The sequence below is a fragment of the Myxine glutinosa genome, chromosome 13, assembly GCF_964187855.1.
Source record: "Myxine glutinosa chromosome 13, kmMyxGlut1.1, whole genome shotgun sequence".
Lineage (NCBI taxonomy): Eukaryota > Metazoa > Chordata > Myxini > Myxiniformes > Myxinidae > Myxine > Myxine glutinosa.
This window is the reverse complement of record NC_136273.1, coordinates 47403624-47429112: the sequence shown is the minus strand read 5'-3', so window position 1 is coordinate 47429112 and position 25489 is coordinate 47403624. Positions and strand designations below refer to the sequence as shown.

General features: G+C 46.3%; 1 protein-coding gene across 1 annotated transcript in view; it reads left to right on the top strand.

Annotated features, from left to right (window-relative positions):
- The window catches only part of LOC137438903 (procollagen galactosyltransferase 1), a 139587-nt gene that overhangs the window by 86238 nt on the left and 27860 nt on the right, over nucleotides 1–25489 (top strand). Inside the window, exon 7 of the mRNA XM_068134365.2 lies at nucleotides 15825–15901. Coding sequence (XP_067990466.2) covers nucleotides 15825–15901 — 77 coding nt within the window. The remainder of the gene's footprint in view (nucleotides 1–15824; nucleotides 15902–25489) is intronic.

Here is a 25489-nt window from a genome sequence, read left to right as displayed (position 1 = left end):
CATATATTTATACATATATATATATATATTGTTGCGGATTCGGGGGTCGGCGCTCCCCTTACCAAGGGGGGGGGGTTAATCCCCTTGTCTTTTAAGCTGGCCGTTCCCCCGATCCTGGAAACTATAACGCTCCTCTGCGGTCGAGATTGGCCAGGGTGATTGGTCAAAAGAGGTCACAAATACCTGAGTGCCAATCTCTCCACACAGCAGGGAGATAATTCCCGCTCGGACCATGGGCAAGATGGAATTTGCCAAGCAGTTAGCAACCCGAAGCTCGAGCCATTAACAAAAGGACTAAACCCGATCCTGAGCGATTGGCCAAATCGTGCCACAGGTACTCAATGGAGAAAAGACAGAGGCGATCGAATGGAGAAACAGAAAGAACAGGGCAATTTATTAACAACTTGTACAATTAGAAGAGGAAACGAAAGAAGGGAATGTACAAGGAAGAGGAAGAAGTAGACACAGGGCAATCTTAAACAGTCTTAATTATCACGCCCCAGGACAACACAAACAGACTTACACGAAAGGAGTAATGGTGGCAGGGAAGGAAGGTCCAAGCAGAAGGACGGCGTGGGCTCCGGCTCCGATCCACGCTCCAGCTCTGTCCCCATTCCGGTTCCGATCCACGCTCCAGCTCCGCGGCGAAACCCGGCAGGCAGCGCTGCCCGTATATTGTTGCACGCGAACGGACCTTACTTAGCGGGGTTCATATATCGGGGAAGGTATTCAGCTTTCTCTCTTAACGTTCATAACGTGCTGCAGTTCACTCAGAAGTCCCCGGCGCAGTCCGATCCAAGGCTTGGCTCCCTGTGCACTGCGCAGTGCGTAATGATCGGCATTCCCCAGCACAGTTCACATCTCGTAATGGTTCCCTGCGCAGTCCTTAATGATGCAATCGACGGTCCCCTGCACAGTCCTTAATGATGCAATCGACGGTCCCCTGCGCAGTCCGTAATAGGGCTTTGCGCTCGCGCTTATATCTCGCGTGTTGAAATCAAGCCGCCTTCATAGGGCTACGCCCACTAGCGAGCTTACCTCAGCCCTGGTTGGTCGGCGAGGGCTCGCTGGCTCCACCTTTGATGATGAGTCGATGGGGGGGCCACGCCTCCTCCCCGCGCTCCGCCCTTCTTCGCCAGCCTGACCGCGTGCGCAATGGCGTTTGATGCAGCGAACACTGCTAGCAAGCAAAGCGCTAAGGCACGTAACAGCAAGAGAGAGACAACCCCCGCCTGTAGGTGCGCATGATGGAGTAGCTTGGAGAGAGAGAGACAAACCCCGCCTGTAGGTGCGCATGATGGAGTAGCTTGGAGAGAGAGAGATCAAAATACACGGGATTGAAGGACCTATGTTATGTAATTAATGCAACGCAGATTCAAACTATTGGAAACAGAGCCTTACCTGAAACACATACTAATGAAATAACTAGAGTTCCTATGGTGCCCTACGTGTTGTATATGGACTAATTAGGGTGCGACCTTTAACCTTTTGAAGATGGGAATATTTACAGGGAATTATTTACAATGGATTATTATTTACAAGTGTCGGTTCTAAAAACCGTAACAAAAAATATATATATGTATATATATTGTTGCAGTTTTGAGAACCCACACTTGCCTGTAAATATGACATCATTAAAGGTTAAAGGTAGCACCCTAAAGATAGGCCACAAGCAACACGTAGGTCACCATAGGACATCAGTTATTTCATAATATGTGTTAGATAAGGCTATTTCCAATAGTTGAATCTGCGTTGTGTCAATCAAATAAGAAGTAGGCCCTTCCGTCCATTTTGCAGCCTCCCTCCAATCGACGCCATTAAGTGCGCTCCCCAGTCTGTGCCCCATGGCCCATTCCAATTTGGTGCGCTCCTTGGCCAGCAGCAGCAGCCTTAGCTGCCCTTAAGCTCGCTCAATGCCACCATAAGCCACGAGGTGAAGCCCGGAAAAAGGGGGCGGAGCGCCAGGGAGAAGGTGTGGCCATGTCACCCAGCCGTCAGGGTGGGGCCGGTAAGACCTAACCAGCCAACCAGGGCTGTAGTGACATCGCCTGATAGGCCTGGCTTTTGGGCTCGTGGAGCGATCGCTGGCTGGATTATAAAAGCGAGCGCACAAAGCCCTTTTACAGGACTTTAAGGAAGCGCGCTTGTGAAAGAGGCTGAGGAGAAGAGCGCTCGTTAGAAAGGACTTTACTGGGAGAGCACACATTTAAGAGAACTGTCCAGGACTGCTGCGATTTGGAGGACGGTGCGAAGGTCGACCTTAGGACGGTGCGGAGAGGACAGGACTTGCACAATTGGCGCTTGCGTACAGGACATTGGAGAGGGGGCATTTGGCGCGAGATGTGCAAATATTACGTATGCCGCCAGGATACCAGCCTTCCCCCCGTGATATAATTGTCCGTTTGCGTTAAACTGTGAAGAGCTGCCTGCTGGGTTTTCCATCGCCTGGCCCGGAACCGGACTGGAGCCTGGACGCGCTGGTGACCTTCCAACCTACCATCTGCAATCCGCGTGTGAGTGTCTGTGTGGGTGAGACGGGCCCGTTTGTCCAGGGAATAAGATAAGACTGTAATTAAGACTGCCCTGTGTGCTTTTTCCTTCCTCTTTCTTTCTTGTATATTCCTTCCGTTTCCTCTTCTTCTTGTACATTTGTGAATAAATTGCTTTGTTCTTCCTATTTTCCTGGTTTCCTCTTATCCAATCGCATCAGTCTTTTCTCTAATTGGGTAAGCGTGGCACGATTCGGAACCGCTACAATAAGGTTTAGTCACATTGTTAACAGCTTGGATCGCGGATTGCTATCCGCTCGGCATTTTCGATCCATATCCGTGATTCGAGCAGGAGTTATTCCCTCATTTAGGGAATAACTCCCACTCGGCGTGAGTAATTAGGTCGGCGTTAGTAATTAGGTAGTAGTGAATCCATAGACCGAACAAACCCTACCTAACGCCGCGCCGGGAAGGACGTTGTAACTTCCAGGACTCGCGTCGGCCAGATAAAAGGACAATGGGACTAACCCCCTCTTGATAAGGGGAGAGCCGACGTCGGAGATCCGCAACAATATATATATATATATACATATATATATATATATATATATATATATATATTTCATATATTTATACATATATATAATATATATATATATATATATATATATATATAAATTTGTTTTCATATATTTATACATATATATATGTATATTTTTTCATATTTTTTTACATATATATATATATATATATATTTTTTTTTTCCATATATTTATACATATATATGTATATTTTTTCATATATTTATACATATATATATGTATGTATATATATATATATATATATATATATATCTATATATATATATATATATATATATATATACATATATATATATGCATATACAGACTTGGCATTTAATATGGAATATTTTTTTTGTGGGGGTGAACTTACTTTTCAAGATGTCTTAGAACCAAAAGTTCATTGGAATTATGTTGAAATTATTCTAGATTTTGTTAATGTGACCTTTAAAAGAAACAAAAACCACATTTGACATTTCGAAACAAATAAATTGATCCTTGAAAGTGATGTAAACTGATATCGAACTCAATTCATGGACAGTACTGTGTTAAACCTCTGTACGTTTTCCAGAAGTATCTCTTTATTTTGCACATTAGCCAAATTTTTTTTAACAAAAACAAAAGTTAAATTACGACTGGTATTACGGACAGTAAAATTACAGTTCAGTACTTCGTGTAACCCCCACGAGCATTCAGGAGAGCACGTACACGTTGAGGCATGCTGTTCATGAGATTTGCCAAGGTTTGGACAGGAATCGCTTGCCATGCAGTGACAAAAGCCTGCTGCAATTCATGCACAGAGGTCGGCTGCTGGTCCAAGTGGTCGATTTGACACGTTAATTCTGCCCACAAGTTCTCTATCGGATTCATATCCGGGGACATGGCAGGCCACTCCATATGCTCTACACCACGGTCAGCAAGAAAGTGTTGGATCATGCGAGCACGATGAGGCCATGCATTGTCATCTTCGGAAGACAAAGTTTCCTCGAAAGGCTGCACGAGGAAATGGAAGCAATGTTTCTTCCAGAATGGCCCTGTACTTGAACTGGTTCAGGTTTCCATTCAGAACAACCAGGTCAGTTTTGCCCCCTGCATGAAAAGCAGCCCAAACGGTCACCTCACCACCTCCAGCTTGGACTCTTGGCACTATACAATCTTTGTTGTAGGCTTCATGCACTTGTCTGCGCCCTCGGACGCGGCCATCTTGATGATAGACCAGAAATCTAGACTCGTCACTGAAGATCACGCGATTCCAGTGTCCTGGCTGCCATTGACGGTGCTCTCTGGCCCACTGCAATCAGCGCTGGCGGTGTTGTCTGGTCAGGCGTGGCTTTCTCAGGGGACGCCTGGCACGATAGCCTGCTTGAACCAGTCGTTGGTTGACTAGCCTTCTGGATACAGGCTCATTTGTCAGTTGCTGCCACTCAGCCCTCAGCCGATTAGCTGACTTGGTACGGCCATTGCGGACTTTCCGGTGCAGCTGGCGATCATCCCTCCTTGTGGTTCTGTGGGGACGTCCTGGCCTCGGTATTGGAGTCGAGACATCCCTCTGAGCATTTCTTTTCAGGATCTTTGACACCTGACCTTGAGTGATGCCATACTGCCGAGCAATAGCACGCTGTTTCATGCCGTAATTTCGTAAAGCCACCACTCCATGACAAACAGCATTGTCAAGTTGACGGACCATCTCCAGAGGAAGCGGCAATAACTTTTGGAGACGTGCAGCAGTTGTTTTCCACTAATACAGAACGCAACAACCCTTGTATACCCGACTGTGAAGCCAATCATCAAATGCACCTGTCCGTACATTTTGCCACGCCACCTGTGATATAATCCTGTTGTTGACTTCTTGTTGCGACAGACAATCAGTGACATGGTTCTTTTAAAAAATGAATCACCAAAGTGCAAAAAGAAACTCACCAGATTGATATACTGAGTTAAGAAAGTAAACCCAAGTCAAGACAAAAAAAAATTCCATATTAAATGCCAAGTCTGTATATATATATATATATATATATCTATATATATATATATATATATATATATATATATATATATATATATAAATAAATAAATATATATATATTGTTACGGGTCGCGGACAAGATGTTATTTTTGACCGAGCGGTGGTGTATTACCGCGACCTAACAGTTCCCCCGATTCTTCCCCAACTCACCCGATTCACCCCAAACTTTGGCCGTATCGCACCGCAGCTGCCCAATCTGGAAAACTCTAAAACGACCGAATGCAAAGAGGAAAAGGAATAAGACGAGAAGACGGACAGAAGAGTAATTGGATTTATTATACACACAAGCAAAAAGAAAGCAGTCACGTTTATTTACAGACGAGATTAGATACACAGTGCAACGCTAGCTTACCTACAGTCTTAATTAACCCAGGGACAGAACAAACAAAAGACAGACTCACACGGGGAATGATGACAGGAATTGGCTGGAAGGAGAGGATGGCTTGGAGTTGTATTGTGCAGCACGATCGGCGCGTTTAGCAACCGCCGTTCCTTCGCGGCCCTGCTCAAAACCGCCGTCCAGGCCCCAAGCGGCTGTTGAGTGTGGTTGCTGCTGTGGCCGCCGCTGCTGCTGCTGCTGTGGACGTCGTGTGCTTTTCCAGGATTACAGCAGGCTTTGTGCTTTCTGGGATGTCCTCTCCTTGGATGTTCTCTATGTTCTCTTGGTCCAATCACTCCTCACCACCGACAACTCAACGCAACCAACGCAACCACTGACCACCACAACGCAACCACTGACGACCAAAACCACACAACTCAGCTCTGCTTCTTGGACCCTCTCTCTTCTCAACGGCTTGGGCTCCCTTTTCTCTGCCGGTAAAAGCTCATCTCTCAAAGCTTGTCTCAGCTTCTCTTTTGGGAGCGTCGCGCTGCGGATTTTAGCTGCGCTCACGCCTGCTCATTCCCTCCTCTCAGCGCCTCTCTTTCTTCTTCAAAGCTCGACTGCTTGGGGAGCGTCGCGCTGTGGGTTATATAGGCCCCCCCCCTCAACCTTTGCGAACCTCCCCGATCGCTCTTCCTCCGCCCTCTCTAGCCAAACCCCTGGCTCATGGTTGGTCGAGTGGGGCTGGCTCACTCCTCCCCTCTATGACGAGGTGGAGACACGCCTTTCTTCTCCGACCCTGCCTCGTGGTCAATGGCGGTAATTGGAGCGGAGGTAGTTTCTAATCGACGAAAAGGGGGAATGGAGGTTTTTGGGATTGGGAATGAAGGGAATCTATCTCTTTCACTTGGTGCAATGGAGTACTTCTATTAATGGGAGACACAGCCTTACCCTAAAACACAGAATAAGATATAACTATCGAACAGGGGTATTCTATTATTTAGCTGACGTGTATGCTTGTGGACTAATTATGGGACGCCCTTTGACCTTTACACAGCTCCGGAGGCAGGGGGCGCAGAATAACAATAATAATAATAATAAGGCACACAATCAAAAAAAAATACAGTCCTCATATCCGCAACACTGCATCCTCCTCCTCTTAGGCACGTCCCGGGCCTACAACTTTTATTTAGTGTGACACGTAGGTGTAGTTCCCTCTACTTTTAACCTGACCCTGAGTGCGACAGTTTTAAAACATAAATAAATGTGTCCCGCTGCTCCATTGCACCCTGCCTAACAGACTTACGCCCACAGTTAACCGAATTGCGGAATGGTCTTCAAACTACACACTGACGGTGGGGAGCATTATTTACAATGACGCTATTTTTATTTACAAGGCTAACCCAGGACCTGTGATTGTTCTTTCTGTGGGGGAGACAGTCTGCTCTGCATCAATGCACCATGAAAGCACCCAAAAACGCACCAATACACACCCAAGCACCAATCGGTGCAGTCACCATTGTTCAAGAATGTTCAACAATAAAAAATAAATCAACAACCCCTAACCCTGCAGGTGATCTCTTGCTCTTCGGCCCCCTCTGCTGGTTATTATTATTTGTTCTTCCAGATGTTGTCTTTCTTTCATTTTCTTACTGGCGGCCTATTTGCAATAAAGTGTGCCCAACGTGTCCATTTTATTTTCTTTATTTATGGCCCACAGGGCCGACTACGTGTGGTTCACCTGTGGGGCATCGGTGCCCTGTGGCCAAGGTCCGCCAGCAAGATTTCGGGCCCTCACGGCCGGTTTCAGCAGAGGGGCCATGCCCCAACCCATGGGGTCCATAAGTGGTGCTCGGCCACAGACATGTGGTCCATAATGTGGTGCATCGATGCAGACAGCTGGTTCTGAGAGTTCCGGGCGCACAATGGCCGACTCACGCACGCTCCCCTCGGCGCCCAATGGCGCACAGGTCATGTGGGAGACAAAAGGGGGACAAGAGAAATGAGCGAGGGGTAAGGTCACAAGGGTACACGTCAATAAGGCAATGCAAGGCGAAATGCGCACGGAGAGCGAAATGAGAAAGCTCGTCCCTACCGTACGTCACCCCCCTGTCACCTACACTACCCTTGCCCTTACCCCATATGTACAAAAATCTACACATTACCAATCCGTCGCTACCGTCACGTCTTCCCCTTATTTCCCTTATACCAAATTCGTCTTCACTCCCCCACTATCCAAAATTTGCCATCACCCAATTCGTCATCAATCCTCATAAGGAGGGAGAGATGGAATTACGCACAATGTCACACCCACGTCATGATGCGTCTCACAATCCAAAACATTTGCATTAATGAAAAATAATAAAACATGGCATGGTGTGGTTACCTCATCTCAGGTGAGTGGATGCAGATGGTGCGAGGAGATCCTTCTTCCTAACTATCCTCTAAATGACTTTAACACACTTTACACTACCCGGGGTCTTTCCCTGCCAATCCATTGGCCAACTTACACTACGGGTTCTAAAAACCAATTCCCATTGACCAAACTGTGGTGCTTCTCAATTTGGGGTCTCACTCCCCCGATTCATCTCCCGGTGCCCTTGCACCATTTCTGGGCTGTGACGTGTAGCTCTCCCAGCAGGTCTACCCACCTGCACACCTCCACCACTGCAGTTGCCTCCCGAGCTTACCTGCTCCTCACCCTAACCTATCTAACTGGGGAAGCCCCCTCCTGGCTCTGTCACCCCATGGTGCCCTCTGGCACTGGGCTACCCGGGTCCGTCCTCCGGATCCTCGGGCCCCATCCACAACAACTCTACCGGCTCCCAGAGCCCACCTGCGACCTCACCTGGCCGACATCCTCACAGTGGTGGAGTGCCCAAACCAACTACACACACTAACAGGCTACACGCCCAGCCATTTCCACAACACTAATGCACCCATCCAATCAACATTCTTCCACCCGCACCACAGATGCCAAGATCCAACCACAATTTACCTGTACCCTCTACCTAACACTTACACTACCCGTCCCGGGTATTCGTGATGGGGGTCCATCCTTCCCCCATTCACACCTCCGCACCATCCGCTCCACTCCACAATTTCCATCATACTCACTCCACGACCATCCATTCCAATCTTCCAGATATTCCACACTACCATTTATTCCACATAGCCACATACACCTGTTGTTGCACACCTGTGCAATCACCTGGTGCCACCTGCACCCTCCTCCTCTTCCTGGACCATTCGGTCAGCACAATACACAATCACCTTCACTCACTCATACACTGCTCCACACACCTGTCCAGTTGCACACCTGTGCAATCACACCTGTTTAATCCTCAAACACACGGCATCATCTCATCTAACTACTCCCCTCTGAAACTTGCGCTTCCCAGTCGCCCCTTTAAACTATTGCGCTCCCTCGTCATTATCATCCACACTAATCTACCTGCGTCCCCACTACAGGTATCATTGTCACTAACTAATCTTAACGTCACCTAATGTCATCTTCTAGGGCCCTACACACAATATCCTAACCCACCCGGGCTAGTTTTCACTGCCATACACCCCATAAGCTAGTGCTCCTTTGCCCCCCCTTTCGTGCTGTGAGGGATGACAGAGTTGCCATCCCACCACATCGGGGAGGTCCTACTATCAATTTGGCACACCAAATTTCAGCCAATCAAAAATTTTGCCAATCATCTGCCAATCACCGTACCAATCATCAAATTTTGCTTTTTTTTCTAATTTTGGGGCCAAAACACTATCCTCATCACCCGTCTACTTATTAGGTCCTCTCGGTGCGCCAATTCCCTTCTAAAGCTCGGCTTCGTACAGCCGAGCAATGAACGCGGGTTCTTTGGTGCCGGCGGCTGGATGCGTCCGGCACTCGGTGCAGGGACGGGGGCTTACCCGTGCCGAGATCCCACGCACCACCTCAGCGCGGAGCCATCCAATTTCCCGATCTCGACCTGCCGGAACGTCTCAACAAAAAGTGGTCGCCATGACGACCCTTCCTATCGGGCTGCCCGCTCCGCCTAGTGGAGCCCGGACGCGGCCGTTCCAGCGAGGCACAGCGTGGATCGCGTACGGCGGTCCTTTCGAAACCGCCGTGGCTCGGATCCCCGCTGGTTCTCGCGGCACGCGAAGCCCGGCACGCACCGAGGGCCCGATTCGGCTAAAAGTCGCTCTAACCGCTAACCCGGTTACCGTCGATGCCTCACCTGCATGTTTACATGCATACGCTACCCCTTTCTTGCTCATACCTCCAGCTGTTCCCATGCTCCTCGTACCTTTCCTTACACACCTCGGTACACTCATTCCGCTCACAGACTTGGTCACACACCTGACCACCGAACACCTTGGCACACATTCGTCGCTCGCACACCTCACCAACACACCTCTTCGCGCCCCCTCCTCGGTCACCTCCTCTGTGACAATCACAGGTGTGCTTTCACTCGCACACCCAACCACGTGCCTCACGACCAACTCAAGTGTGCATTCCCACACACGCTCTACCATTCCAGGTGTGCATCCTTCCATTCCAGGTGTACATCCTCGCTCACCTGTCACAACCAACTCACGCTCCGTGTCACTCTCACTACTCTCACCTCCACTCTCGGTCGCGCACTCACCCTTACTCTCGACAGCGCACTCTTTTCCCATGCACCTGTCCGTTACACACCTTTCTCGCGCACACTCTTGCGCACACTCTCCCGTTACATCCTCTGTAACACTCACCACAGGCGTGCATTCTCCCTTACTCTTGACAGCATGCGCTTTCCCCATGCACCCGTCCGTTACACACCTTTCTCGCGCATCCTCTTGCGCACACTTTTTCGTTACTTCCTCCGTAACACTCACCACACCGCGCTTCCATGTGCTCCCTCGCACACGCGCTACTACCGACTCACTCTCGACAGCACACTCACTGGTCGGCGCGCACTTTTTCCTCACACACCCCATGGTCGGACATTCTCGCACACCTCTTTTTTCGCACACCAGACCTGTCGCACACTTCACCAACGGCCTTTCACGAACACCCGGATCCAAACCAATCCCCAAGCCGACTGAAGCTTTCCTCACATCATATACATTGCCGAATATTTCGCCACTCACCTTGGCACCTCGTCTCCGCACCTCTTTTGCCACCTGCAAACTCTTTATTTGGTTAGTGAGCAGCACATCATGAGTTGAGCACCGACCTTGTACCAATTCCATTACCTCCTCCTTTATTTCTCTCTTAGTTTCTGTCCGTCTCTTCTTAATTTCACTCACCCCCTCTTCCACCTCCTCTAATTTTTCCTTTACCTCCTTCATCTCCCGGTGCGCCCCCTCTATCTCTTCCTCTAACGCCACCTTAATCGTTTCTATGTGCGTCCTCACCTCTCGGTCCTTCGTCTCCATTACTTCTGTCACCTCCTCCAACTTCTTCGTCAACCCCTCATGTACCATCTGACATTCCTTTTGTGTTGCTATTAATTCGTTTTTAATGTCCTTTTGTGTCGCTTTTAAACCCCCGATGATTGCAGTGTTCTTTTCCACTTGGTCCGCTAGTTCCCTTTGTCCGACTGTCAGCTGTTCTACTCCCTTCGTCAGACCCTCTATGCCCCCCTGTAACCTAGCCGTATTATTCCTCACCTCTTTCTCCATACGCTTCTCACCTCGCTTTACCTCCTCGCGTAGCCCCGAAACCTCCTCACTTACACCTCGTCGTATCCCCTCTTTCATCTCCTCCATCTCTTTTGTAGATGCCACCCTCATATGTCCCAATTCATCCCTCTGAGCATCCAGTTTACTTTCTAACCCGATTTGCACCTCCTCTATCTGGTTCCCCATTCGTTTGATTTCCCTGGCAGATTGTTCCCCTATTTCCCGCAATTTGTCCTCCATCCTATTTTCTAACCCCATTAACCCATTTTTCACCTCTTTTATCCCGTTGTCTAACCCCTCAAAATTATTGTCTAACTTCCCAAATTTCTTGTCTAACCCCTCACCGGTACCCCTCGCTTCGTCCCTCATTACCCCCAATTGCTCACTCTGAGCCGGTTCCCCATTCCTAAAATTTGGTTTCTCATCCCCCTGTTCTCTTCCCTCTCCTCATCCGCCTTGACCATGAAGACCTGCATCTGCTGCATGAATAGGCCCCAGTTCATTGGTGCTGCGGCCGCTGCTACGGTCACGGGCGCGGCAAAATTTGGTGCCGCTACACCCACGTGCGCGAGGACGCCATTTTGTGCATCTGATACTCCCTCAACCGCCTCCTCATTGCTCCCCTCCATTTGATCCTGGGTTACTCCTAGCCCCTCCTCTAGCTCACCCACCGGCATCCGATCGCCTTGACCAGCCATGGCGCGATTTCCAAATTCGGGTTTTTGTAAAACAACACAAATTTCCAGCAGCTTGTAATTTTGAGCGCGTTAAGCGCGCTTCGGGTCCGTATCCCACTCCTGACACCAATTGTTACGGGTCGCGGACAAGATGTTATTTTGGACCGAGCGGTGGTGTATTACCGCGACCTAACAGTTCCCCCGATTCTTCCCCAACTCACCCGATTCACCCCAAACTTTGGCCGTATCACACCGCAGCTGCCCAATCTGGAAAACTCTAAAACGACCGAATGCAAAGAGGAAAAGGAATAAGACGAGAAGACGGACAGAAGAGTAATTGGATTTATTATACACACAAGCAAAAAGAAAGCAGTCACGTTTATTTACAGACGAGATTAGATACACAGTGCAACGCTAGCTTACCTACAGTCTTAATTAACCCAGGGACAGAACAAACAAAAGACAGACTCACACGGGGAATGATGACAGGAATTGGCTGGAAGGAGAGGATGGCTTGGAGTTGTATTGTGCAGCACGATCGGCGCGTTTAGCAGCCGCCGTTCCTTCGCGGCCCTGCTCAAAACCGCCGTCCAGGCCCCAAGCGGCTGTTGAGTGTGGTTGCTGCTGTGGCCGCCGCTGCTGCTGCTGCTGTGGACGTCGCGTGCTTTTCCAGGATTACAGCAGGCTTTGTGCTTTCTGGGATGTCCTCTCCTTGGATGTTCTCTATGTTCTCTTGGTCCAATCACTCCTCACCACCGACAACTCAACGCAACCAACGCAACCACTGACCACCACAACGCAACCACTGACGACCAAAACCACACAACTCAGCTCTGCTTCTTGGACCCTCTCTCTTCTCAACGGCTTGGGCTCCCTTTTCTCTGCCGGTAAAAGCTCATCTCTCAAAGCTTGTCTCAGCTTCTCTTTTGGGAGCATCGCGCTGCGGATTTTAGCTGCGGTCACGCCTGCTCATTCCCTCCTCTCAGCGCCTCTATTTCTTCTTCAAAGCTCGACTGCTTGGGGAGCGTCGCGATGTGGGTTATATAGGCCCCCCCCCCCCTCAACCTTTGCGAACCTCCCCGATCGCTCTTCCTCCGCCCTCTCTAGCCAAACCCCTGGCTCATGGTTGGTCGAGTGGGGCTGGCTCACTCCTCCCCTCTATGACGAGGTGGAGACACGCCTTTCTTCTCCGACCCTGCCTCGTGGTCAATGGCGGTAATTGGAGCGGAGGTAGTTTCTAATCGACGAAAAGGGGGAATGGAGGTTTTTGGGATTGGAATGAAGGGAATCTATCTCTTTCACTTGGTGCAATGGAGTACTTCTATTAATGGGAGACACAGCCTTACCCTAAAACACAGAATAAGATATAACTATCGAACAGGGGTATTCTATTATTTGGCTGACGTGTATGCTTGTGGACTAATTATGGGACGCCCTTTGACCTTTACACAGCTCCGGAGGCAGGGGGCGCAGAATAACAATAATAATAATAATAAGGCACACAATCCAAAAAAAATACAGTCCTCATATCCGCAACAATATATATATATATATATATATATATATATATATATATATATATATATATATATATATATATATATATATATATATACATACAGTCACGTGAAAAAGTAAGTACCCCCCTTGTAAAGTTTTGACTTTTTCAACATATTTCAACATACAGCTATTTGATCTTCATTTCAACAATATTGATAGATAAAGGTGATATAATATAACAAATGTCATGAAACATTTACATTTTGTAGTCCATTGTATAATTTAAATAAACATGAATGCAAATTTCGCATATGGAAAAAGTAAGTACACCCTTGGCTCTAATAGGTGGTGTTGCCCCCTTTGGCAGAAACAACCTCAAGCAGGCGATTCTTATAACTGTCTACCAGTCTCTGACATCGATTGGGAGAATTTTTTGCCCACTCCTCCATGCAGAATTCTTTCAGCTGTGCGATGTTTGAGGAGTTTCTTGCATGCACAGCTCGTTTCAAATCCCCCCCACAACATCTCGATGGGAGTTAGATCCGGGCTTTGACTTGGCCATTCCAGAACACTCCATTTCTTTCTTTTCAGCCATTCCTTGGTGGATTTCCTGGTATGTTTAGGGTCATTGTCATGTTGCAAGGTCCACCTTCGGTTGAGCTTCAACTTTCCGACAGATGGCCTCACATTATCCTCAAGCACCCTCTGGTGCAATGAAGAATTCATAGTGGATTCTATGATGGTGAGCTGCCCAGGCCCTGATGCAGCAAAGCTGCCCCAAACCATAATATTTCCACCACCATGATTTACAGTTGGTATCAGGTTCTTGTGGTCAAATGCTGTCTTTGGTTTTTGCCAAACATGTCTTCTGATACTGTGGCCAAATAGCTCTACCTTTGACCCATCTGTCCAGAGCACATTGTTCCAGAAGTGCTGGTATTTGCCTAGGTGTTCATTGGCAAACTTTAGTCTTGCCCTGATGTTCTTTCTGGACAGCAAAGGTTTCCTCCTGGCACACCTCCCATGTAGATCAAATTTGTGCAACCTCTTTCTAATGGTAGACTAGTGCACTTTGACATCAACAGTGGCACGAGCTACCTGTAGGTCCATTGATGACATTCTGGGGTTCTTAGAGACTTCTTTCAGCATCTTGCAGTCTGCTCTCGGGCTGCACTTGCTGGGGCGGCCTGGCCTGAACAAGTTGGCAGTTGTTTGGAATCTTTTCCACTTGTACATGATCTTCCGGACAGTCGAATGATTGATTTCAAATTGTTTGGAGATCTTTTTAAAATCCCTTCCCAGACTCGTCGGCATCTATAACCTTCTTTCTGAAGGCCTCAGAGAGCTCTTTTGATTTAGGCATGGTGACGCCGCACACTTCAACAACAAAGATCAAACCAAACTAAATGTCTGAGGTTTAAATAAGACAGGTTCCTCCACGATCCTCTCTGACGATGTTCTAATCATTTGCACCTGAGCTGGTGCACCTGATTCTAATTTTAGGTATTTGAAGTAGTGACAAATGTCGGGGTGTACTTACTTTTTCCACATGCGAAATTTACATTTATGTTTATTAAAATTGTACAATGGACTTCAAAATGTAAATGTTTCATATTTGTTATATTATATCACCTTTATCTATCAATATTGTTGAAATGAAAATCAAATAGCTGTATGTTGAAATATGTTGAAAAAGTCAAAACTTTACATGGGGTGTACTTACTTTTTCACGTTACTGTATATATATATATATATATATATATATATATATATATATATATATATATATATATATATATATATATATATATATATATATATATATATATATATATATATATTATATATATATATATATATATATATATATATATATATATATATATATATAGACATAAAATTTGTACAAATAAAATTTTGATGTACAATACTCTATTACAGAGCGTCATTGCTACCGAAGCAGTTTCTTGGATATTTAAGATATTTAATATCCACTAACTAAAGCCAGACGTCAATCTGAGGGACAGCACACACATTGATGAATCACCCTGCCTACTAAACACTGGGATGACAGGCCTTCAAACCCAGGCTAGACAGCTTCGAGGTGAGTGCTAAAATTCCAAATAAGGATGGATATTAACAATGAGGAAAGTTCAAGAATGTTGGGAGAGGGAAAGGCCGAAGCGTAGATACAGACATTTATTGGGGTGGAAGAGACAAAATCTTTCTAAACACGTACTCGACATGTTTTGTTAAGTGTGAAAATTAAATGACACATAACGCAACATGTACGATGAAATAACTATTGTAATCTATCCCCCATTCTATCCCCTAGACCAGATCCATCACAATTGATATATATTTATTTATATATATACATATGCTTAAAAAGGCACTAAAATTACATTGTTGGAGGAAACGTCAGCCTGGAGATTACTTGATTGTTTTATGTTGTTTTCTGAATTGAAACTTCAATGAATATTATGGCAATTGATGTATTACGAGTTGATTTGTTGAGAATTTTATTTTTCAGAAATTTTATTTGAATTTTGCTTTTGCTTGCGATTGCAGTTGAAGATCCACCAGCTTTACTATCACAACTCATCAGCTTACCTCCAAAACTTCCGGACCGAATGGGATTTGATGAGGTAATAAGGATACTTTCTGGTGAGGATACTTTCTCGTGAGGATACTTTCTGGATGGTAGGACATGATCGTAACGTGAGCAGGACTCTGTGATTTATTGGTGTTTCAGTGTGTCTGCTAACTGTAGTAATGGCTTGTAACCTGTCAACTTCAGCTTATTGATAGACCTGTAGGATTGTGCAGAGATAACGCACTTACCTTGGAACACTCCAGTCAAAGTTTGATTCCTGACCTGATGAAGACGTGTTGAAATCAGGGCTTCGCAGGTTACCACAAAGTGCACCATCCCTCAGATAGACATTAAACCGGGTCTCCACATCTTACGTTACCATGGTGTCTTTTAAAGAGCCCACACGATTTTTGCAATGAGTCGGAAGGTTAGTCCGAACCCTGAACCCTGAACCCATCTCGTTTGTCACCCTGAACAAACGAGATGGGATTCATGGAATACTTACCCTGTCCAGTCAACTTGGTGCGAGCCAACTCTTCTGTTTTTGAAGGGGGTTTTCTTTGATCCAATATGGCTGCTTGACCACGTGAGTGATGACGTCATAAATTTACATTCTCTAATATATTTGTTGTGAAGATCACACGCAAGAAATTTAAAACTAATCAGATTAAGCGTTGTCCCTGTCGAATTTTGACGTCATAATTAAGGCACCAATGACGTTATCGTAAACATCACTTATTCCCCATGTGGAGTTCTTTACAATGAGTCATGGTTCAATATTTTCCATGGAGCGGTTTTCGGATACATAGAGGTGCAACGTTTTTCGGTTTTTCGAAGATGGTGCCTGCACCACGTGATCTATGACGTCATAATTATCATTAAAATATTATACAAGAGGAGTTGCTCCTTTGGTCAAAATTCCATGGCAAACGGACTAACGGCTGCCAAGAAAATGAATTTTAAAAATGCAAACACGCACGTACGTACGTCACACGTACGTCACACGTACTGACTCACCCGAATGACTAACTCTGCTTTTCGCGTCGTGAGCGCAGGTTAATTACAAATTAATGCACAGGTCACCAGGCCTGACCAAGTAATCTGTGAAAGACCTGGGCCAAAAACATTCCCTGGCTGACCCTACAACAAGTTGGCAATCATTTCAGCTATGAAAGTAGTTATAATAATAATAATAATAATAATAATAATAATAGTAATAATAATAGGTAGTAGTAGCAGTAGTTGTAGTCGTAGTAGTAGTAGTAGTAGTAGTAGTAGTAGTAGTAGTAATAGTAGTAATAGTAGTAACAGTAGTAATAGTAGTAGTAGTAGGAGTAGTAGTCAGAAGTAATAGTCAGAAGTAATAGTAATCAGAAGGAGTAGTAGGAGTAGTAGTAGTAGTAGTAGGAGTAGTAGTCAGAAGTAATAGTAGTCAGAAGTAATAGTAGTCAGAAGTAATAGTAGTCGTAGTCATATGTAGTAGGGGTCAGAAGTAGTCGTAGTAATAGTAATAATAATCATAAGTCGTAATTGTAGTAGTCTGAGTGCATAGACGTCATAGTAGTAGTAGTAGTCAGAAGTCAGAGCAGTAGTAGTAGTAGTCAGAAGTAGGGGCAGTTGTAGTAGTAGTAGTAGTGGAAGTAGCAGTAAGTAGTCTGAAGTCGTAGTAGTGATAGTCTGAAGTCGTAGTAGTACTAGTAGTCTGAGGTCGCAGTAGTAGTAGTAGTAGTAGTAGTAGTAGTAGTAGTAGTAATAGCAGTAGTAGTAGCAGTAGTAGTAGTAGTAAAAGTAGTAGCAGTAGTAAACACTAGTCGTAGTAATAATTTCAGTGAATGAATGCACCTATTTCTGGGTCTCCTCTGGCTCAATTGTGTCTCCATTTCTGGCTCTATTGTGTCTCCATTTCTGGCTCTATTGTGTCTCTATTTCTGGCTCTATCGTGTATCCATTTCTGGCTCTATTGTGTCTCCATTTCTGGCTCTATTGTGTATACATTTCTGGCTCTATCATGTCTCCATTTCTGGCTCTATCATGTCTCCATTTCTGGCTCTATCATGTCTCCATTTCTGGCTCTATTGTGTCTCCATTTCTGGCTCTATGGTGTCTCCATTTCTGGCTCTATCGTGTCTCCATTTCTGGCTCTATCGTGTCTCCATTTCTGGCTCTATCGTGTCTCCATTTCTGGCTCTATTGTGTGTCCATTTCTGGCTCTATTGTGTGTCCATTTCTGGCTCTATTGTGTCTCCATTTCTGGCTATATTGTGTCTCCATTTCTGGCTCCAGTGTGTCTCCATTTCTGGCTCTATCGTGTCTCCATTTCTGGCTCTTTCGTGTCTCCATTTCTGGCTCTATCATGTCTCCATTTCTGGCTATATTGTGTCTCCATTTCTGGCTCCAGTGTGTCTCCATTTCTGGCTCTATCGTGTCTCCATTTCTGGCTCTATCGTGTCTCCATTTCTGCCTCTATCGTGTCTCCATTTCTGGCTCTATTGTCTCCATTTCTGGCTCTATCGTGTCTCCATTTCTGGCTCTATCATGTCTCCATTTCTGGCACTATTGTGTCTCCATTTCTGGCTCTATCGTGTCTCCATTTCTGGCTCTATCGTGTCTCCATTTCTGGCTCTATCGTGTCTCCATTTCTGGCTCTATCGTGTCTCCATTTCTGGCTCTATCGTGTCTCCATTTCTGGCTCTATCGTGTCTCCATTTCTGGCTCTATCGTGTCTCCATTTCTGGCTCTATCGTGTCTCCATTTCTGGCTCTATCGTGTCTCCATTTCTGGCTCTATCGTGTCTCCATTTCTGGCTCTATCATGTCTCCATTTCTGGCTCTATCGTGTCTCCATTTCTGGCTCTATCATGTCTCCATTTCTGGCTCTATGGTGTCTCCATTTCTGGCTCTATTGTGTCTCCATTTCTGGCTCTATTGTGTCTCCATTTCTGGCTCTATCGTGTCTCCATTTCTGGCTCTATCGTGTCTCCATTTCTGGCTCTATCGTGTATCCATTTCTGGCTCTATCATGTCTCCATTTATGGCTCTATCGTGTCTCCATTCTGGCTCTATCGTGTCTCCATTTCTGGCTCTTTCGTGTCTCCATTTCTGGCTCTATTGTGTCTCCATTTCTGGCTCTATTGTGTCTCCATTTCTGGCGCTATGGTGTCTTCATTTCTGGCTCTATCGTGTCTCCATTTCTGGCTCTATCGTGTCTCCATTTCTGGCTCTATCATGTCTCCATTTCTGGCTCTATCGTGTCTCCATTTCTGGCTCTATCGTGTCTCCATTTCTGGCTCTATCGTGTCTCCATTTCTGGCTCTATCGTGTCTCCTTTTCTGGCTCTATCGTGTCTCCATTTCTGGCTCTATCGTGTCTCCATTTCTGGCTCTATTGTGTCTCCATTTCTGGCTCTATTGTGTCTCCATTTCTGGCTCTATCGTGTCTCCATTTCTGGCTCTATCGTGTCTCCATTTCTGGCTCTATCGTGTCTCCATTTCTGGCTCTATCGTGTCTCCATTTCTGGCTCTATCGTGTCTCCTTTTCTGGCTCTATCGTGTCTCCATTTCTGGCTCTATTGTGTCTCCATTTCTGGCTCTATTGTGTCTCCATTTCTGGCTCTATTGTGTCTCCATTTCTGGCTCTATCGTGTCTCCATTTCTGGCTCTATCGTGTCTCCATTTTTGGCTCTATTGTGCCAGTGATACAGTGGCCTCGCCAGGTAAGGTCACGTGAATTTATGATTTATTCAGGATGCAGCAAGAACTCGCTTACTCTTTGTCGAAAGAGACAGTGGGATCTTTAATGTCTACCAACTAATGATAGTAGACGTCAACGTTAGCTTACCACCAGCCTCATCAGCTTGACACTAAGCATAACGCAGTTACCTGTGCACCATCCTGTTGGTCTACATACAGTGCGGGTGGCAACGCATGATTCTTGCGTGAAGTTGGCAAAGGCCAACGTTACAGTGTGTGGTTGTGCACCACAAAGCGCTGTTTGTTGCTGCTCCGTAACGGAAATGAACCCTGACAAGGCTCTGAAGTGTTATAATTGCTCAGGTTACCAACGGGCAGCAGGGACAGGAAGTTTCTCCTGAAATTATTAGGCCAAAAGACAAATTTTGGATTTTATGTCACAGAAATTAAAAGCTCTAAAATACTGTTTAATTCCTCCTATTTCCCCCTTTTCCTTCTTACTCTTCCTTCAACTTCTTACTTTATGGGTTTTTACTCCGTTTTATTCCTTCTGTTTCTTCTTCCCACTTTTCTTGTTTTGAGTCCTTGTTTTTTTTAATATTAATTTAATTTTCATGGACTCCGATTGTTCACTCTGTCTTGATGGTGTGAGGTTCCTGAGTTTATCGCTTACTTTGTCACGAAGTTCTGGAAATAACAATTGGGAACACGAAGACCACCATTTATAATTATGAATGAAGTCGATTTTGGTTATTTTGTAATATTTTTGAACTTCTGCAAATTTTTGAATTGATTTGATTACAACATGGACCAACGTCTATCCATTCATCCCAACTCTCTCTTCCTCATATGTGGCGACTTCAACTGTCATCATGCCAGCTGGCTGGGCATGGGTACCTCTCTCACCAGCCATGGCACCTCAGCAAAGGACTTCTGTGACTCATTGGGACTGACTGACACAATCTGTCAATTTCCCGACCCGGATCTCAGTCAACGGAGCATCTTCTCTTCTTGACTTGGTTATGACAAACTTCCCGGCAAATGTCTGCTGCTCCTCTTCTGCTCCAATCGGCTCATCTGATCATGTGCTTGTTAAAGTGGACATCTCTCTGGCCATTCTCAGAGAGCCTCCTCAGCGTCGAAGAGTCTGGCAATTCACTCAGGCCAACTGCCATGGTCTTCAAGCAGCCATCAATCATCTGGACTGGTGTCCCATCTCTACTGCCTCTGAAATCAACTCTTCTTCGGAATTCTTCCAAAGTAAACTTCTCTCTCTCATGCACAGATGTATCCCATCTTGTCTTCAGTTGTCATACCCTTTCTCCCATCCATGGTACACTGAATCTTGTGGTGAGGTAGTTGCCCTGAAACAACTTGCCATTGCCTCTTGGAAGGCAAATCCAACTGACGGCAATCTCAGTTCCTTCTGTTTCGGATTCATCACTTCCGTTGTTGTGGTTTTCATCCACTTGAAACATTTCTGGTTCCATGTATTATTATTGTTGTGGTTTGAGGGAAATGACGGTTATTGTTGTCAAAAGGTAAAAAGGTTAATGTTTTGAATGAAACCGGAACCGGACGACGACGAAGCGGAAGGAGAAGAAAAGGGGGCGGAGCGAAAAGTCAGAGAAGAAGCGGGTTGCTTTGCGTTCTGGATCGAACGTTGTCGAGCAAGAGTCACGTACTTTGGGTTTCCTGGGAAAAAGGATTCCTGTGACAAAGTTGTTATCGCTGTGACTGATCATCCTGTGTGTCAGGTTTGGCGTTAGATTCCGAAGAATCATTGCCGGGTCGTTGCGACTCGAGGGCGAGCCGTCGGCCATTTTGACTCGCGCGCTTCGAGCATCGAGCAAACTTTCCTTGCTTCGTCAGCCGTTTCCACCGCTTTCAGACGTATCTGTGGTGTGTGTGTGCACCGAGGCTTTTGACGATTACTTTGCAGCTCGCCGACTGTGAACAGTGAAGGTTCATACCTGGAGGGCGCCTTTGGATTTCCCAGTCGCCGTGAGTGCGCCTTTGTGCCGCTTTAACCGCGTGACCCTTTTCTCCGCTTTGGCCGCGTGCGCCTTTGTGCCGTTTTGGGTGGCGTGACTGTGCCTGTCATCTGAACGAGATTCTGGTTTCGATTCAACATCGTTCCGATGATCACTGGAGGGGATCGGCTCTGAGCTCGAAGTCGGGAATATAGAGACTTTGGGGAATGTTCTTTTTTTCTTTTTTTTTTTTTTTTGACTCACTTGGAGCACAGTGAGTTACCATGTACTAGCTGATGGTACCATCATAGGAGATATATTGATTGTACTCTTGATTCCTATTATTATTGTACTGTTATTCTTGTGTGGGGGGTCACTTCCGGTTCCTCGGGCGAGTGAGGCGTGCTTTAAACGTTTCCCAGTGTGTACCCTGGTCAGAATAGGTACACCGTATCACTGCGTGTCATAAGAGACGACTAAGAGGGTTGGCGTCAGGAAGGGCATCCGGCCATAAAAACATTGCCTCAAAAAGCGAACCATGACAATTACAAATACATATGGGCAGGGTGCAGCCCGAAGTGGAGATCGGTTTCTGAGGTTTGGGACATGGAATGTAGGGACAATGACAGGGAGATCAGGGGAAGTGGTGGAAGTATTGGTCAGAAGAAGCGTGGACATATGTTGTGTGCAAGAGATGAGATGGAAGGGAAGTGGTGTGAGAATGGTGAAGGGTAGGCAGGGACAGAAATACAAGTTTGTGTGGCAAGGGTGCCCGGAGGGCTTGAATGGTGTTGGTGTCCTGTTTTCTGAGGAGTTTGTAGACAGTGTGGTGAGTGTGACTAGAGTGTGTGATAGGTTGATGATGGTGAAAATGATGATTGAAAGCTCTTGGTGAACGTCATCTCGGGATATGCTCCGCAGGTTGGTTGAAGCGATGAAGAGAAGGACAAGTTCTGGTGTGCGATAGAGAAGCTGATGGAAAACGTGAAAGATGAGGAAGTTGTTGTGGTGGGAGGAGACCTGAATAGACATGTGGGAAGGAGTATGGATGGTTTTGAGGGAGTTCATGGGGGTTACGGATATGGTGTGAGAAATGGAGAAGGTGAAAGGATTTTGGAGTTTGCTGATGGAGCTGATTTGTTGATTTGTAATACACAGTTCCAGAAAGAGGATAATAAGCTTGTTACATACACGTCAGGTGGGTCGACGACAACCGTTGACTACCTGATGGTGCGTAGGTGAGACAGGGGGCACCTCCGGGACACAAAGGTGATCCCGGGGGAGGAGGCTGTTTCACAGCACCACTTGGTTGTCTGCGACATAAGGGTGAAAGGTGCGAGGAGAGCTCGGCGGGTGAAGTACCAACCGAGAATGAAGGTGTGGAGGTTGAAAGAGGTGACAGTAAGGGAGGCATTAAAAGAGAGGCTGAGTAGGGTCGAGGATGATGTGGTTGAGCTTGAAAGTGGTTGGATGTCAATGAAAGCTAGTCTGTTGGGAGCCGTTGGTGAGGTATGTGGATGGACAAAAGGACCACCGAGGCACTCGGAAATATGGTGGTGGGATGTTGAAGTTGGAAAGAGGTTTGACGAGAAGAGGAAGAAGTTCAAGGAGCGGCAAAAGGCGAAGGGTACGGGAGCAGAAACAGCAGAGCATGAAAGTTATAAGGCAGCCAGGAAGGCTGCAAAGAAAGAGGTAGCAAAGGCGCAGGAGGCATGTAGGAAAATGTTCGGAGAACGCTTGGATTTGGAAGAGGGTCAGAAAGCAGTATTCAGGATTGCAAAGCACATAGCGAAAGAGAGGTGTGATGTGATGGGGGTGAGTTGCTTGAAGGATGAAGTGGGACAAATCGTTGTCGACCCAGATGGAATTAAAGGAAGATGGAAAGGATATATGGAAATGCTGTTGAATACAGAGAATGAATGGGATGGCAACATAGAGAGTAACCCAGTTGTAGCACCGGCGGAGAAGATAACTGAGAAGGAAGTTGAGGAAGCGATAAAAGCAATGAAGAGTGGAAAAGCGGGAGGGCTGACGGGAGTTGTGGGAGATATGTTGAAGGCAGCAGGAAGTTGGGGTGTGAAGAGAATGACAGAGATCTGTAATCTGGTGGTGAAAGAAGGCCGCGTTCCAGTGGATTGGGAACTGAGTACGCTCGTCCCTCTATACAAGGGAAAAGGTGACCCTCTGGAGTGTGGCTCGTACCGAGCGATAAAGTTATTGGAGCATGGAATGAAGGTATTGGAAACGGTGTTGGAGAGGAGGATAAGGAAGAAAGTGAAGATCGACGAATTGCAGTTTGGATTTATGCCAGGAAGAGGAATGACAGACGCGCTTTTCATTGTGAGGCAGTTGCAGGAGAAGTACATGGATAAGAGGAAGAAGTTGTTTTTTGGGTTTGTTGATCTGGAGAAAGCATTCGATAGGGTTCCACGCAAAGTATTGACATGGGCATTGAGGAAGTTAGGAGTGGAGGAATGGTTGATCAGAGTAGTGATGGCAATGTACAAAAGAGCACGCATAGCTGTAAGGACGAAGGACGGGAACAGTGGTGAGTTTGAGGTGAAGGTGGGAGTGCATCAGGGGTCGGTACTAAGTCCACTACTATTTGTAGCTGTGATGGAGGTGCTGGCTCAGAACGTAAAGGAGGGTTTACCGTGGGAGTTGTTGTATGCAGATGATCTGGTGTTGATTGTGGAAAGTATGGATGGACTGAAGGAAAAGATGAACAAGTGGAAGGAATGTATGGAGACAAAAGGTCAGAAGGTGAATATCGGAAAGACGAAGGTGATGGCGAGTGGTATAGCATGTGGTGAGGTGGAAAGAACTGGGAAGTGGCCGTGTGCTGTGTGCAGGAAGGGTGTCGGAGTGAACTCCATTCAATGTACAATGTGCGCTGAGTGGGTTCATCAAAAATGTAGTGGTCTGAGAGGGTCATTTACCAGTGTGGCAGCTACATTCAAATGTAAGGTGTGCACAGAGGGAGCTGCAGATGGAGAAAATGTAGAGTTGGATCTTGGAGACGGCGAAGCTGGAAGGTGTGAAAACATTTTGCTACCTCGGAGACATGCTGAATGGAGAAGGTGGATCAGACTAGGCAACGGTTGCTCGAGTGAGATGTGCATGGAAGAGGTTTCAGGAACTGAGTGGCGTGCTGATGAGGAGGAGAGTGTCGCTGAAGCTGAAGGGAAAGGTGTATGCTGCATGTGTGAGAAGTGTTATGATTTCTGGGAGCGAAACATGGGTAATGAACGTAGAGCAGCAACGAAGGCTGGAAAGGGTGGAAATGCGAATGGTTCGATGGATGTGCGGAGTATCGTTGAGAGAGAGGAAGACAAATGATGAATTGCAAAAGATGATGGGAATAGAGCCTGTGATTGATGCTGTGAAGAGGAACAGGTTGAGATGATTTGGTCATGTGTTGAGGAAGGATGAAAGTGACTGGTTGAGAAGAGTGATGGAAGTTAATGTAGAAGGAAGTAGAGGACGGGGAAGACCGAGAAAGACTTGGCTAAAGATGGTGGAAGAAGAAATCCGGGCAAGGGGGTTAACAAGGAGAGATGCAGAAAATAGGGCAAAATGGAGAAGATTGTCATGGGGACCGCAAGGCTAACCCCCGCTCTAGCAGGGAAAATGGCCTTAAAATGCATGTTGTTTCATGTTGTTGTTATTCTTGTGTGATTTTTAATACAATATTTGTTTGTATTATTGGTGTTTGTATTATTTGCAATTGGTGTGGTTTCACCATTGATCTTTGACACAGGATAACATATTTTTCTGCCGTGACTCCTTTCGGGGCTCGGAGGTACACCATGACCAGGGGGTCGGGGAGGAGCACATAACACTTCTACCAAGCTCGGAACAAGTGTGTGTCTACCCTCAGGAGAGCCAGGAAACAATATCTCTCTTCTCTCAAGACTGAACTCTCAAACCTGTCTCCTTCCTCCAAATCCTGGTGGCATCTGGCCAAATCTGTTTCTGG